Source organism: Natator depressus, chromosome 2, assembly GCF_965152275.1.
Source record: "Natator depressus isolate rNatDep1 chromosome 2, rNatDep2.hap1, whole genome shotgun sequence".
NCBI lineage: Eukaryota > Metazoa > Chordata > Testudines > Cheloniidae > Natator > Natator depressus.
This window is the reverse complement of record NC_134235.1, coordinates 261,823,364-261,839,322: the sequence shown is the minus strand read 5'-3', so window position 1 is coordinate 261,839,322 and position 15,959 is coordinate 261,823,364. Positions and strand designations below refer to the sequence as shown.

General features: G+C 54.7%; 2 protein-coding genes across 3 annotated transcripts in view; both read right to left on the bottom strand.

The window, feature by feature from the left end:
- LOC141981944 (uncharacterized) overlaps positions 1–9,439 on the bottom strand; it is a 30,040-nt gene extending 20,601 nt beyond the window's left edge. Inside the window, 6 exon segments of the mRNA XM_074943561.1 lie at positions 364–477; positions 1,035–1,151; positions 2,385–2,498; positions 4,769–4,895; positions 7,126–7,527; positions 9,398–9,439. Coding sequence (XP_074799662.1) covers positions 364–477; positions 1,035–1,151; positions 2,385–2,498; positions 4,769–4,895; positions 7,126–7,527; positions 9,398–9,421 — 898 coding nt within the window. The 5' untranslated portion in view covers positions 9,422–9,439.
- Positions 9,440–11,564: 2,125 nt separating this feature from the next.
- LOC141983407 (zinc finger protein 783-like) overlaps positions 11,565–15,959 on the bottom strand; it is a 31,307-nt gene continuing 26,912 nt past the window's right edge. Inside the window, exons 7-8 of one of the 2 annotated variants that reach the window (XM_074946513.1) lie at positions 13,764–13,877; positions 11,565–12,810 (exon numbers count right to left, since the gene is read on the bottom strand). In XM_074946513.1, the coding sequence (XP_074802614.1) occupies positions 11,708–12,810; positions 13,764–13,877 (1,217 nt within the window). In that variant the 3' untranslated portion in view covers positions 11,565–11,707. The remainder of the gene's footprint in view (positions 12,811–13,763; positions 13,878–15,959) is intronic. The other variant, XM_074946514.1, reaches the window with a different exon arrangement.

Genomic DNA, 15,959 nt, shown 5'->3' with positions numbered 1-15,959 from the left:
TTGGTTTCTACTCCCACTTAAACCCTGAGTTAGGGGTTTAAAGCCAGCACTGGCTCTTTGCTGGAGGAGAGAAGACACCTCTTTTTAATGGATACAAAAGGTGTTTGTGAGGATCAAGAGGCAGCAGAAAATGAGGGGCTAAGACCAGTGGTCAGACTGTCCAAAGAGGGAAAGGAGGAGAGGCTCAGTGATGGGACTGGGTGGTGGCAGGGCCAGGAGGGGGTGCGAGCGGCTGGCTTGCAGCCTGTAAACTAACAACATGTTAGAAGTTGAGACAGATGAGCAGAAATTGTAAAACGGTCCGGCTGGATTCCCCGCTCGTCCCCTTACGCCCTGTGCCCAGTGGTCTTGGCTGCTACTCACCAGGGCTGGGGCCTGCAGGGGTTCTGCTTTCTCCAGAGACCGGCCGATCCTGCGCACACGGCTCCTCTTCTCGTTTAACCCAGGACACGGCATCCGGGGGGACAATCTGAAACTCTGTTCAGGGCAAAGAGGATTACACCACGTTCCCCCGCTCTCGGCTGGATCCAAACACCAAGCTCAGGCCCGACCACCTTCGCTTTGGACCCCTCCTCCGCCCAAAGACAAGTTTGGGCGGCTCCAAAGGAGGGGATTTGCTGAACGGCCAGAACACTAAGGGACACCCCCGCCCCGCTGGGCTTAACGAACGCAGAGCACGGGCACTAACGGCCAGACGGGTCAGGCTCCCACGCTGGAGGCAAGGGAGTGAGACAGCATCCTGTGCAATCAGGGCAGGTCCCGTCCCAGCTCCTGAGCAGAGGGGCTGCTCCCTGCCAGCACTCGCAGGGCACTGCCAGCCCCACACGGGGCGAGGCGGAGGCAGGCTGTGTGCTATTGAAAGGCAGGGGGACAAGCCAGCAGAAGTCGGGTACAGCAATGCAGACGTCAGTGACAGTCTGCCCAGAGGGTGAGGAAACGGCTGCTGGTCCCTGGAGATGGCTGGGCGCAGAGATAAGAGCTCCGGGGTGATTACTGCGCTCAGCAGCTCTGAGATGGTGAAATCCATTACTCACCCGAGCAGGGGCTTCCACTGATTTCATTTTCCCCAGAGCCCCCTTGGTCCCCGCAGCCCGGATCCTCCTCCTCCTGGTTAATCCACAATGAAATGTCTGATGCAGAAACAGGGGGTTCTGTTCACAGGAAAGAGAAGGGCTCAGATTTTCAAAGGAGCCTAAGGGAGTTGGGCACCCAGTTCCCATGAACTGTAGGTGGGAGCCCGAAGTCAGTAGGCTGTTTACCAAATCCCAGCTAAGGGTATTAAGGGTACGTCAACTTTCGAGCTGGACGTGTAGCTGTGGTGGTGGGAGGGGCTGGCTGCCCCAAGTACGTCCGTAATGGCTCAGATGAGATTGTACGCGGGGCAGCTAGTCCCTCCCGCTGCGCACCCCCACGGCTACACTTCTGTTTGATCAGAACTCGCGCAGGTACGTCTCCTTGGCTGGCACTTCCCACTTCCAGCCTGAACGCAGACACACCCTGCGTGTTTCTCCTCCCCACTGAGAGCTGGGCCAAGGAGGTTCAAACCAGTGGTTTGAGCATTGGCCTGCTAAACCCAGGGTTGAGAGTTCAATCCTTGAGGGGGCCATTTAGGGATGTGGGGCTAAAATTGGGAATTGGTCCTGCTTTGAGCAGGGGGTTGGACTAGATGACCTCCTGAGGTCCCTTCCAACCATGATATTCTATGATTCTATGAAACCCATCCCTGCCCAGCATCGGTTTTCAGAGGGGGCTGCTCTGAACAGACACTAGTGCAGCTCCGGTGGGAGGGGAAATGGAGGGCTGCAGGTGGGGTCGATGCCAGAATGGTCAGGAAGGGGGCAGGGGGCCGAGGTGGGATGAGGGGAGGGCTGCAGATGGCACTTGCTAGGGACAAGGACAACAGAAATCCACCTATGGGGAAGAGCTGCACGTCCTGAGAGCTTGCGAGAATTTCAGCTTCCCTTCGTTCTAGTGGTTCCCCCGGGGGCTGGACGAGCCTGTCCCGTCTCAGAGCCCGTTCAGGACACGGGACGTTCTGCAGCACGCAGGCTGCCAGGGTTACATTGTGTAACTGCCCCTGGGTTGTTCCGGGCTTTGGGTTCTCAAAGGAGCCCTTTTCCCACGTGCTCCTTCCAGAGAGGTCTTCTCTCTTCTCTCCTGGCCCTGGCACAAGTGTCAGAAAAGTGCCCATTGAAACAGAGGGAATGAAAGAGCTCGTGAAGCTCTCACTGGACCGAGCCATTTGACATCACTCCTTGTGCACGTTCGCCAGGCAGTCACACCTTCAGCTCTGGCAATGCCACGGCAGTAAGTGGAACGGGACCCCTGGGAGCCCAGCTGAAGCGAGAGACCTCAGGGCTCATTTCTGAGCTGTTTCAGGGTACCTGGGCTGGGGTCTGCAGGGATCTCGCTCTCCTCTGAACGTCCCTGATCCCCGACACATGGCTCCTCCCCTCGTTCAATCCGGGATAGAAGGTCAGGTTTGGAGATGGCGTAGTCTGCAGATGGAGAGAGACGCTCCGGGATTTGATTCACACAGTAGGATACTCATTCCGGATCATTATCAACGGTTTGAAATACCCAACCCCCGAGTGCTGGGGGCGACAGGTGATGTGAAGAGAAGCTGCACCAGGGAGGGAGCTGTTCCTCTGATGGGTGGGGCTCTCTGATTCCTCCTAAGGGAAGGGGCTGCCATGGGCACAGGAAGTATTAATCCACGTGCCTATTTATTAAGCACCAAGAAGCCGCGCAGGGAGCCACCTGCAGAGGGGCAGACGGGTTAATTTGGACACTATTTATTCTACAATACAACGGCGCCAGGGAGCCTGGGGACGCCGGGGCTGTTCTCTGACACACAAAGTACAGTTACGTCCTGACATTTCAGGTGCAGGATCTTAGCCAAGGAAAACTTGGGGCAAACTGGGCAGTGCATTTGGGGTATTGAATTTGCTGTCCACTGCCAACCCCCTGGATTATTCCTTTCCTTCCTACTAATTACATGATGTGTATTAGGGATGCAAATATCGGTTAAAAAAGTTAACCAGTTATACGATTAAAATTATTTTAAGTGATTAACTAAGGTAGCTGGGCAGGCCTGGCACGGCAGGGACTGGGGCAAATCAGGCCGGGCCTTGGGTACGGCATGGCCAGGGGTCCGGCTAGCCAGCTAGACGCGGTGCAGCACGGCCAGGGCCAGGGAGCCCGCCAGCTGGCTAGGCACAGCCCAGCCTGGCTGGCCCGACGCAGAGCCGCCAGGGTTAACGGTTAACTTCAGACACCATTTGCATCTGTCTCAATGCAGCTGGCCACTCAGAACCCACTGGGACAAAGGGGAGTGGCACTGTAATGGGGTGGCACCCTTGTCTTGTGAACACCCACTGACTGAGTGTGTGCATGGCTGCAGTTTTTCCTCAGCTCACTGTGTCCCCATTGGCTGCTGCGCTTGTCAGGCAGGTGTTCAGAACTCAGTCCTCTGCCCGAGTCTCACACAGTCCAGGTGCAAACGGACCTTTCTGGGGTATTAGTCCAAATGTCCTGCAGCCCTCCAGGTCCTAACCCAGTGACCCTCTAAGTATCAGCCACATGCCACATCCCTTTAACGACCTGCGTTTCCCTGGGCCACCTCTCCGTAGCCTGTCTTAATTGAGTCCTGGTAGCCAGTCAGCAGCGATTCCCTCGCTTCCACAATCCCTGCCAGCAACTACCTGTCTTAGCCCTTACAGCCCCTGCAGCCAGCCAGGAGCACCTCTTGTTCCCCTGGTCCCTGCAAGCAGACTTCCCTGGGCTCAGTCCTGCCTGCAGTGAGCTGTCCATGTCCTGCTGCTCTTCCAGCCAGCCAGGAACCCAATATTCCCTCCTCCAGCTCCAGGCAGCAACTGACTGCTCGTCCTCTGCTGCTCCCTTTTATATGGCCCTTCTGGCCTTGATTGGCTGCTCCAGCAGCCCCTCTGATTGGCTGCTTCCCTTGCAGCCACTCTAGGCTACCTGGAGGATGTCTCTTCTTCTCTTTTCCAGGGAGGGGTGAGGCAGGGCTGTGAGGCCTCCTCCAGATCTAGTCCACCCTGTTACAGGTACCCACACACACCAGCATTGAATTTTGTCCAGTATCTAGAGTTGGAACTGGATGGTCCACACAATTAGTGATAGGACATGGAATCTCTCTTCTAGGTGACTGGTTCAAATCCAGCTCAGGTCAGTGGGGAACACAAGCCATTGCCCTTGGGCAGCTGGTTGGGAACTACCTGCGTAATACGACTTGGGGTCTCCATGCAGCCCAATCACAGAACCCATCTTCTCAGTTAGAACGAGTAACTGGCCATTCAAGCTGAGAGGCCAAGGAGTGAGTGGGAGCGAAGCTCATATATGAAATGGCGAGACCTTCAGTGCTACCAGCTACACCATGTCACTGTGTTCATTGGGGACTGCAAAGGTTTCCATTAGCTCAGACACAACTTCTGTCTTCAGTCAGGAGATCTGACATTAATGCAACAGAGCCAGAGTCTCTGTGCATGTGTAGAATATACACAACTGAATACGCCCACCATCTAGGCCACAGGTAGAAAGCACTGGAGGTGGAGCAATAAGGAACAACACTGTGTATTTTAATTTCTTTTTAAAATGCACCGTCAATCAAAGACCCGCACTACAAGGATTTTACCTACTGATCCACCAGGAATGAAAGGAATTGGAGAGTAAACTTGAGCTGGAGCCAACTCTGCCTTCAGCGATCTCACGGCTTCTCTTAAGAGAGTGAAGAAAAAAGAATTACCCAGGGAGATCAGGGCCTCATAATTCCCCTTCATCATGTTCTTGTAAAGCTCCTTCTGCCATTCCTCTAAGCTCCCCCACTCTGGCTCGTTGAAATAGACGGAGACATCATCGAACGTCACCGGCACCTGGAATCACAAGCATTGCACACTCAGTACCTCCTGGGTCAATCCCACCTGTCGTATGAATCAGGAGAGATGGGGAGGAGCAATTTCCCCTGGCTATTATTGGGGAAATGATTAGAAATGGGTTTCATGTAAAAACACCCCAGACATCACAGCTAGAGCTGCAGGAGGCTATGCTGCCCCCACCCCCGCACCGGCAGAGCTGGAAAGGAAAATCTGAATGTTTGGTCATGCGTAGGGGTAGGGCAGAGACTGCTTCCCCCTCGCCATCCATGCCACGTGCGGCTCTCCCCCAGGATCAGTGCTGGAGCTTCCATCCCACTCTCCACGTACCAGGCAGTACAGCTCAAATGCTGCTACGGACTCCACATCTGCAGCTGCTCCCAGATCCCCCTTTCACGGGTGGGGGGCCCTTCCCGGGTCCTCAGCCGGTTTCAGGAACTGGGAAGATGCTATTGCAGAAGCAGTACTCTTGGAGTACTGATCCAAAGGATCATCTGGCCCCAGCGATTAACTGAGCCAGGAGGTCCCTGTGGAGTGACTCTTTGTTCAGGTTTTGCCTACAGAATTTTTTCTCAGAGGCTGCAAATATGGAGCAACATTTGAACCTAACCAAAGTACCTATATGGCCCCTGTCACCATTGTATCTCCACACTCCACAGTCGGATGTGTGTAGCCTCACAATAGGCCTGTGAGGCAGGCCAGTGCTGTTATGCCCATCGTACAGATGGGGAACTGAGGCACACACAGGCTAAGTGACTTGCCCCAGGACACATAAGAAGCCTGGGACTGAGCCCAGGTCTCCTGAGTCCCAGCTCAGTGCCCGATGCCCGCGGCCGTCCTTCCTCCCCTGCAGACATTTGAACCCTGTACTCTGATACGGAGCCTGAGCGCTGATAGCTGTGTGCTGACACCACGGAGTTGCAGTGGGGAGGGAATGGGCCCAGCGCAGCCACGGTGTTCCTAACCAGTGTGATTTTAGGCACCGTCACACAGGTTGGCAGCCAGATCACATCACTCCCTTCATCCAAACCATTTTAGGCCAGTGAATAAGGAACAGCCAACACAGCGTCAGAGCAGCATGTCAACACAATTCGCCTGGGCGCTATTGTAGCACGTTTCTGTAACTTGGTTAGAACATACTCTGGGGTCCTTCCAGAAGAGAGACGAGGAATCACGCTCCAGCGCGCAGCCCTGACTGGGGAAATCTTGCTGCGGAGATGGAATGTCAACGGGAAAAGAAATCTTTCAATAGACTGACCTGGGAAAGAGGCCACGAGTTTCAAAAGTGGATGTCTAAAGCAAGGCCTGGTCTACACCTAAAACTTAGCTTGACCTAATTTCGTCACTCAGGGCTATGAAAAATTCACACCGACCTCTAAACCCCAGAATTCTTCTGTCGACTTAGCCACCGCCTCTTGGAGAGGTGATTACACGACAGGGATGGACGAACCCCTTCCGTCGCAGTAACGAGCGTCTGTAACAGTTCCAGTATACACAGACCCCTCAGCTCAGACATTCCCCCTGTGATGCCTACAGGTACGGTGACTGCAGAGGTCACCAACTTCTGACACTGGATGTAAACACTTCTTTAAATTAACAGAACGATCAGGGGAAATTAATCCCAAAATCTCCACCGAAGACAAAAGGGGTTACGAACCTGTGGGAGAAGGGGCACACGCAAGCGTGTAACACACAGAACTGACAACACTGAGGAGGGAGAAAGCCAGCGAGCAGCAGCCTGGTGGTCGGGAACATGGGTTGGTGTTGGACCCTAGAAAAGCCTAGGCAGAGATTTTGGCTCTGGTGCTGGCTACAAAGGCTTGGAGCTATAAGCTAAGACACTCTTTTAGCTTTTGGTTCCTCTCCTGTGTTGGGAGAAGCAGAACTTTGTACCTTCCTTGTAAATAAACAGCATTACATCACAGAAAATACCATCAATATAAAATTCCAGCAGGAACATCCCCAGGGCCCTTCACTTTGACTAGCCACGCAGGTCATAAAGGGGCAGTATTTAGGCAATGAATAAATACTCCAATTTTCCAGAGTGCTGAGCACACGGCAACACCCGCGGACTCCAATGGGAGCGGCAGGACGCACAGCACTTGGGAGAATCAGGCCACTTATTCATTGCCTAAATATGAAGGTAGGAACCCAGCTTTAGGCACCGACACTTGAAAATCTCTGCCCATGATTTAGTTCTGCCCCTCGGCGCCAGCTGGGGTATCGTTACCTTGGGGACCTCCCCCCTAGTGCCTGGGGGGAGTCTCAGGATCCAGAAGTTCCTGTTCTTCAGCAGGTTCTCCATGTTCTCCAGCCTCCTCTGCAGCCGTCCATACCCCTGGATCAGAGTTCCTAGCACAGCCCACTTACTCTCCAGCTGGCTCTCAAATTGCATCACCGTTTTCTCACAATCGACTAATTTCTTCTCAGCTGTTCCCATTCTCCTCTCCAGAGTCAGCAACCGCGTGGCATGGGAATCCACCGTCCTGTCCACAGCTTGGATTGCAGCTACTGCAGGCCACATGGAAAGCTTTGCCGGCTGCAGCTGGCTCTCCCTCTCGGAAGTCTGTCTGGGGTCAGAGCGGGACTGTAAAGCCATTGGGCGCTTTGACTCCGGGTCCCACTCTGGAGCCTGTTTGCAAGGACAGAAATGTAAGTGGAGCTGGGGGACTCGTTATTCCACAAACGAAACTCCACTTAAAAGGGACTGAGGCTGAGCAAGTGTGAGATGCCCCAGAGAGCCAGCCCTGAAAAGCCAGGAAAGGCCAACGGCCTCCTCTGAATCTGCCGTCCACACAGTGCACTTCCTCTAAGCGCCCAGCCCTGCGTCAGTGGACGGCATTCCCTCGTGGAGACGCACAGCACATTCCTCCCCCAGTACAACGCAAAACCCTTCCCCGCCACCTCCACCGATACTGTGACATGTGCACACAGGACCAGCAGGGAGGGGGTGTCCTGTCTCTATGGGGGACGCACAAGGTTGCCGTTAAGGACGTGCTAGGAATGGGGTGCACAAAGAGCATTTCCGGGTCACTGGCGGGAGCAGCAAGTTCCTTGGCATGATGCCGAGTCTCTCACTTATAAAATCATGAGTGGTGTGGAGAAAGTGAATAAGGAAAAGTTATTGACTTGTTCCCGTAATATAAGAACTGGGGGCCACCCAATGAAATTAATGGGCAGCGGGTTTAAAACAAATAAAAGGAAGTTCTTCTTCACACAGCGCACAGTCAACCTGTGGAACTCCTTGCCTGAGGAGGTTGTGAAGGCTAGGACTATAACAGGGTTTAAAAGAGAACTGGATAAATTCATGGAGGTTAAGCCCATTAATGGCTATTAGCCAGGATGGGTAAGGAATGGTGTCCCTAGTCTGTTTGTTAGAGGGTGGAGATGGATGGCAGGAGAGAGATCACTAGATCTTTACCTGTTAGGTTCACTCCCTCTGGGGCACCTGGCATTGGCCACTGTCGGTAGGCAGGATACTGGGCTGGATGGACCTTTGGTCTGACCCAGTGTGGCCGTTTTTATGTGTATGGAAAGCTGCAGTGTGGGGTACAGCGAAGGGGAGCCTCAGACAGTGTCATTTCCTTGCTCCTTTTGATTTCCCTTGGGGGAGGGGGTCACACCTACCCAGCCAGACCCTATTAGACAAAGGTTTGGTTTGTGGAATTTCCACAGGGTTTAATACATGAAGTGTAGGAGGCTTTTTTGTAGGGGGGGACGAGGGCTTGGAAAGGCAGGGCTGTCCTTCCACCTCCACCCCCCGCCCCATATCTGATGGCATATGGAGAGAGTGGGGATTTCCAGCGGGGGAGAAGGAAAGAACAGGGTGAATGGGGCTGGGGGATCTAAGTGGGTGGACGGGGGACCCTGATAGATCTGGCTGGACTCTCCCTAAATCCACAGACTGAACAGGAATCGTCAATGTGATGCAGCGGCAAAAAGGCCGACCTGATTCTGGGGTGTGGTAACAGGAGTGCTGGACACTGGGGAGCCCCAGCCAGGGGGAGCTCTGGGCCCAAGTCCGGGCACCACCATTGAGGAAGGAGGTGGGCACGCTGGAAAGAGTCCAGAGGAAAGCGACAGACCTGATCACAAGGCTGGCAAACCTGACCTGCGAGGAAGGGCTGAAAACACGGGGCAGGTTTAGTGTCAAGAAGCGAGCACCGAGGCGGGACCTGCCGCGTCTCCCGACGCGTGAGCGGCTGTCAGAAAAAGCTGGTCAGCAATTAATGGTTCTCCGCGGGCGGACAAGAGCGAACGGGCTTCTCTGCAGCCGGGGGGGCTCTTGAAGAGACGCTTTTGACCTCTGAGGCCACCTCTGCTCTGCACCGGGCTCCCCGGGGGGCTGTGGAGCCCCCCTCCCTGGAAACGTTTAAAAACCAGTGGGACGGACCCCAGTCAGGGCTGGCCCAGGGGGCTGCACCCGACCGCCCCGGAGCCGCCCCAGCCGGGCGGGGAGAAGCTCCCGGGGCCCGAAGCTCCCCCGCCCGCCGGGCCCTTACCTGGGCAGCGGCCCGCTCGGCCATGGCCCCCCGGGCGGGGCTGCTCCCGCGGGCCCGGCCCGGCCGAGCCCCGCTCCCGCTGCGGGCTGGGCAGAGTCCCGGCGCCGCCTCGCCACGGGCCGGCCCCGCTGCCGGGCGGAGCAGAGCGAGCGCGGCCCGCAGGGAGGGAGGGAGGGAGGGAGCCGCGGCCTGGCTGCCGGGAGCGGGTCCAGTTTCCGCGCGGCCCGGGACGCCGCTTCCAGGCTCCGCCTCTGCCACGTGTGGCCGGAGCCCGGCCCGCCTGCGCGCCCCTGGCCCAGCGTCCCCGGGGGAGCGGGAGCGGCTGCCGGGGGCGGAGCGGGGGTTTCTGCCGCTGGAGAAACAGGAGGGAACCCGGGCTCTGCGTTTGCCTTTAACCGCAACCGCCCTCCCGCGGGGTCCCCGTGCGACCCTGAAGCCGCCGGGCCGCTCCCCGCAGCGGGCCGAGGCCAGGCGAAGGTCTCCGGGCCGGGCCGCAGCCGTGAGCTGCAGAGAAACCAAAGCACCCGCCGCTTGCGCCGGATCCGCTCCCTGCTAGAGCAGGGGACGGTCCCCACATCCACTGCGCGGCCCCTGAGCGGGCCTGGAAAAGAAGCTGCTCTGTGGCTACCCCGTGCTTCTGGGACGGGACTGGAGCGGGAGCAGGGGCTGGCCCTGCCGGGGAAGGGAAAGGAACAGCGAGGATAATACTTCGTCAAGAATAAGGCTCTTCGGCCCCAACATGGCAATAAACGAAGGGAAATGACTGTCTGAATATTCACGACCTAGCGGCTCCCTCCAGCCCACCTGCTAAAGGCTAAGGCCAGCGCAGGCCTGTGGGGTGAGGGGCGTCCCTAAGCCCAGCCAGTCACAGCCATGCTCCGGGGAGAAGCACTCCTGCCACCCCCACGCCCCAGGCTGCATGAGACTCAGGGCCCCCAGCCTTTGCCCATCACACCCATGGCAGGACACACACAGGCTGGGGTGCTGCACAAGGAAGCCAGCTCCTGGCTCTTCCTCAGCTAAGGAGGTGGAGGAAGGGCTGAGAGGGCTTCACATCCCCAGCAGGCTATTGTCCAGCCTTCACTTGCCCCTCCCAGCTGTTACACTCCTGCTCTCACACTGAGTGCATCCATCAACATGTGGCACACAAACATGCCTCCTTTGTGGCTGGGACTGGTACCAGCTAAGTAAAATTGCAGCTGGTCAGTTGCACCTGGAGGTCTGGATGGAAGACCAGACCTCCAAGAACAGGCAGGAGGCTGCCGGCATTACAGCAGTAGCGCGGGTAGTGTTACCTTGGGGGCTGTATTCTATTCTAGACAGGTTCTCGCCCCACACGTCTCCCCAGAGCATTGGAGCACCTCCTGGCAGCGCATCAAACACAGTGACTAACCGCTGGGGCATTTGTTCTCGCCCCAGGTGGAGCAGTGTTTGCAGTGGAGGGTCCAGGCTGGATACACACACAGCTGCGTGGCTATGTCAGAGAAGGCAAGGTCTACGCACTGCACCTTGCACATAGGACATGTCTGCATGGCCCCGCAGGTCAGACGCCCGGGGTGTGAGCTGCAGGGGGCAGTACAACACTGCACTGCACCCGCCCTGTGTGGACCCGGCCAGTGCAAACTAAAACCGTCTTTAGTTCACGTGACCAGAGGTGGACTACACTACTGTGAACTAGGTCACTTTCCGTTCACACGCGTAGGATAAGCACAGTGCGTCACTACAGTTTACACCCGTCATCCAAACTGCAGGGCGGTGCAGACAAGCCTTGAGAGCGCAGGGTGGTGAGGTCTGTGACAGGCCTTAGCTGTGGTGGGAGTTCATGCTGGAGCCTTGGGCTTTGTCTTTAGTTTTTGTAATGATGGTGAGGCAAGATGGGCACCATGCTCCACCTCAGGGCTGACAGCATTTTCATAGAGTATTAAATGACTCCTAGACATGCACTGTAAAACATACAGGGAACCTTTACACGTCAATCTGAAATCACCAAGTGAACACCAAATACACGGAATTCCTTTGTCATAACAATATCGAGTGGTTCACAAGGACTGCTTTATAAACGTTACAGCACACTAACAAACATTTCACTGCAGGTTAAGGGTCCAATAGCGCTAGCCCCGGCACACAGCTCACTGAAGGCAAGATGGATGCAGTACCTGCTTTCATGGGTTCCTTTTTCTGTGTTCGTGACGCTTTCATTGTGAAGAGATACCAGCCTATAAGTCTCCCCCACTGCCAACACATTCTCCGCGGACTAGCCTGCTGTTAATACTCGGGCCCTCAGCTGATCCTGTTCTCCCAAGTGACATTTCAGAGTCCACTGGTGTCTAAAGTGTTTGGAGCACTCAGGGTCTCTCTCAAGTGGACCCGCCAATGCTCGCGGAGGTGCTGCTTCCGTGTGAAGTTTTTGACGCACTCTGTGCACTGGTAGGGGCGCTCCCCAGTGTGAACACGCTGGTGCCCCAGGAGATGGTGCTTCTGGGAGAAGCGTTTTGGGCACTGGGTGCAGTGATATGGCTTCTCGCCCGTGTGGATCTGCTGGTGCTTCAGGAGATGGTGCGTGCGGCTGAAGCTCTTGCCGCACTCGTGGCAGTGGTAGGGCCGCTCCCCGGTGTGGATCCTGTAGTGGTTGGTGAGCTTGGATTTATCCGTGAAGCTCTTCTCGCAGGCTGGGCATTTATAGGGTCTCTCCCCCGTGTGGCTCATCTGGTGTCGGATGAGATGGGAAGAGCGGCTGAAGCATTTCTCACAGTATGGACAGATAAGAGGCCCTTGGCCCTTCTCTGTGTGGGTTCTCTGGTGTATGAGGAGGTTGATGTGCAGCCGAAAACTTTTCTTGCACTCTGTGCACACGTACAGCCGCTCTCCTGCCTGCAGGAGATGAGGATTGCTTAGGCTGGAGTTCGGACTGAAGCTGCTGTCGCATTCCGTGCTTGGACAGCATCTGCCTCTTGCCGGGTCAGGTTGGAGACTGAGCATCTGGGCCGTGCTTTGCTGATGGTCTGGCAAGCTGCTGGCTCCCTCTCCTGCATGGACACTCTGGTGCAGCAGGTGACAGAGGCCCTTTGCACATTTCGGATAGTCATAGGGTCCTGCTCTGGTGTGACTCCTCTGGTGAATGATAAGGCTTTTCTTTAGCCTAAAGCCTTTCCCGCACTCGGCACACTTATTAGGCCTGTCTTTGGCAGACTTTCTCTGGTGAATGGCGACTGGCTTGTTGTTGCCAAAACATCTTTCAAGCTGAGCTGGTCCCCTCCTTCCTGGGTGGTTCTTCAGTGGGGATACTGCACTGCACCAACCCTCCTCAGGACTCTGCCCAACGTCCTCCTGGGACGTTCCTGTCAACGTTCCAAGTGCTTCCAGGATGGCAGGGCATTCCTCTTGCTCGGTTTTGATCAGGATCCCATAATCTGCTGGACAGGAGAGAGAGCTTTTATTTCAGCCTTCTTATTCATGTCTATTATTTGTTAGCTCCCTTCCCTGCATGCACTAAAGTTTTCAAAACTGGGGGCCTAAACTCACAGACCTAAATCCTCTACCTAAAAGAGGCCCAATTTTGAGAGCCGTTGAGCACACGCAGGCCCTGCTCATGGCGCTCAGCTCATGGGAAAGCCCAGCCAGAGAAGAGGTTGCAGCAGTCAAAGCAGGAGGTGATCAAGGTGGGAATAAAGGTTCCAGCTGCAGGGGGAGCGAAGGAGGGAGGGATTTCTGAGGCGATGTAGAGAGACAAAGGAGGAGAGAAGCTGGAATGATCAGAAGACAATGGGGAAGGGAACAAGGGGAGCACCTCCTGGCTTCCAAACTTCCCACTGACCACTTCCCTCCCTCCCGTCCTCATTTCGGAGCCATCTGCGCCTCGAGCCGTGGCCTCCTCTCCTTCCCACAGCCAGGCCTCTCCCTTGCTTTGGGCGGAGGGAGGTCAGTCATTTGCTTGTACTGCCTCATCTACCTGCAACAACTTTTCTTTCCCTCTTCTTTTTCGTCTAACCTCACCTTAGGACGTCAGCCTATTATCATGGGTCTACAGTCAGCTGTAACCCCAATTCACCCCCCCACACACACACGTGATTGGACTCGATGCAGGAGTCGCTGGGTGGGATTCAGTGGCCTGTGTTATGAGGAGGTCAAACTGGTCCCTTCTGGCTTTAAACTCTGCAGACTACAGCCTCCTTCCATCCTGTCCTCTGGACATCACGTCTGCAAGATGACTCACTTGCCTCTCTGCCCCTCCAACACATGAGCCTGCCCCCTGTGCCCCCATTCTCCCATAATGTCCTGTGCTGTAAATTCTCTGCTTGGGCAAGACTCTGCCCCCAGCTCTGTAGGGCGCTGCCTTTCCATTCACTCACTGGCACGCATAACTCACCTGGGCGGGGGTCCGTAGGCATTTCTCGCTCCTCCAAGGCTCCTGGATTCCTGACACTCGGCTTTTCCTCTTGTACAATCCAGGATAAAATGTCAGCTTGGGAAACTGCATAATCTATGGAAAGAGACATTGGGGGCTGTTATGTTTTATTGACACTGACGGAGCTGACGTCTCAAACCAAATGGTTTTGGCCAGAGGAGAATAAAACAGCGGGGAGGAGATGGGTTTGTCCCATGCAAGCCAGTCAGGGGTCCCAGGACACGAGGGGACTGGATGGCTCCTATACAAAACAAGCATTAAGGCCTTCTCTCCGCTACAAATTCCTGGTCAGAATAGCGGTGGCCTCCTAGCGTAGAGGCAGCTTATCCCAACAGAAGGAGTTTTTCCGTCGGTACAGTAACGTCGCCTCCCCAAATGACATCACTGTGCCGATCACCTACACTGGAGGCCGTGCCAGCAGAGCTGTGTCAGCTGCGGGAGGAGGGGTTCACATCCGTGACCGACACAGCTATACCGACAAAGCTTCGTAAGGCAGAGCTTCCCTGGGCGGCTTCCCTGTTTCCAAACCTGCTGAAAGCCCCAGGACATGTTTTGAGAAACGATCGGCTCCAGGAAGGAAATCAAGGCTGGTTGCTTTAAGAAAGTCCATGTGCCCTGGATGCCGAGCTCCAGAGTCAATGTGCCACCTTCTTCACCCCACCCTTCTATGCCACGGCAGCCGGGGGCCAAAGGAAGATGGGCAGCATGGCAGGACGGACAGAGATACTTAGAAGGAATGGGAGATTTAGTATCGGAACGGTTCCTGTCCAACGGGAGGATGTGGGGATCCCATGAGAGGCCCCAGGCAGGACTACAGAAGACGCGGCAGCATCCCAGCCCCCCAGGCACAGTAACTGCAGCCGTCAGGGCCGGGCAGCTCCCCGAACTGGAACACGGGCATTTCAGCTGTTCCTCACCAGGTGGGCACCCAGGAGCCTCTGACTGAAGGGTTGGCCACAACATCTGAGCCAGCCGTTACAACGCTGAGTCTCCTTCAGATGAAAGACACTTTTGGTTTGTCACTTCCTGAGAGAGAGAAGGGGTAGGGCCTGCAGGTGACACCGCTGACAACCAGCCACCAAGAGAGCCGGAGGGGAGGCCACCCGCTGAAGGAAAACATTTTCAGGTGGGTTTCTAGGGTATTTAATAATGTTGAAAGAACAGTTCTTCTGACCCACGTCCTATTGTTGCTCCTGTCCCCCCTCCTTCCCCATCTGCCAGAGAGCACAGGGAAGGAATAGAAATTGGCCCTTTTTGAACTGGCTTCTAAACAGGAAGCCTGGAATCACCCTACGGGAACTGGCCACTAATCCCATTTTACCTGGTGTCTGCCTCAGACAAGAGTCTTTGAATCTAGATGCTACTTGGTCAGCTGGGCAATATTGTATCGCGAAGGGATATTTCTTCCCGGCTCCTGGCTCAGATCAGTTCTGAGGCATGAATCTCAAGAGTGCCCAGAATATTTAAAATCTAGATTTCTTAGCTTCTAAACTTTGTAGAGTAACAGGACTTAGGGAAGTGAAGTACTTCTCACCCGGTATCAAACAGCAGTCCACCTTTAATATCTACGGCAGTATTAGGGAATGGAGACTTTACATCCAGTATTTTCCACTGCATGCATCCGATGAAGCGGGTTTTAGCCCACGAAAGCTTATGCTCAAATAAATTTGTTAGTCTCTAGGGTGCCACAAGTCGTCCTTGTTTTTTTTTTACATCCAATGCATCTACTGACTTTTTTAGGAGGCTTAAACAGAAATCATTTTAATTAAAAAACTCCTAATCAAAATGTAGTTACTGTCCATCTGCTTTCTTTTACCCACCCATTTCTGAGGTGCCTAGTGTCTGCGAAATATTTAGGAGTATAAAGACACAAAGTAGACACCATATCAGCAACCAATTAACTTCTCTCTCTCACTAATGCACTGAAATATGTTTTATAATAGTGAAGAATTAAAAGATCAACACTAGAAAATATACTAGAAAGAACAATTCTGCACCGGCCTCAATGGGTAGGCTCATAAAGACTCAGTAGAGATAAAAAAGTTCAAGGACTTTACTGCTGTGCTTGTGATCTTTTTGTAGGAGATACCGAAATAGCCTAGAAGTCACCTGTGGCGATTACCATATTTGTAAATGAAATTATAATTTGTGCAGGCT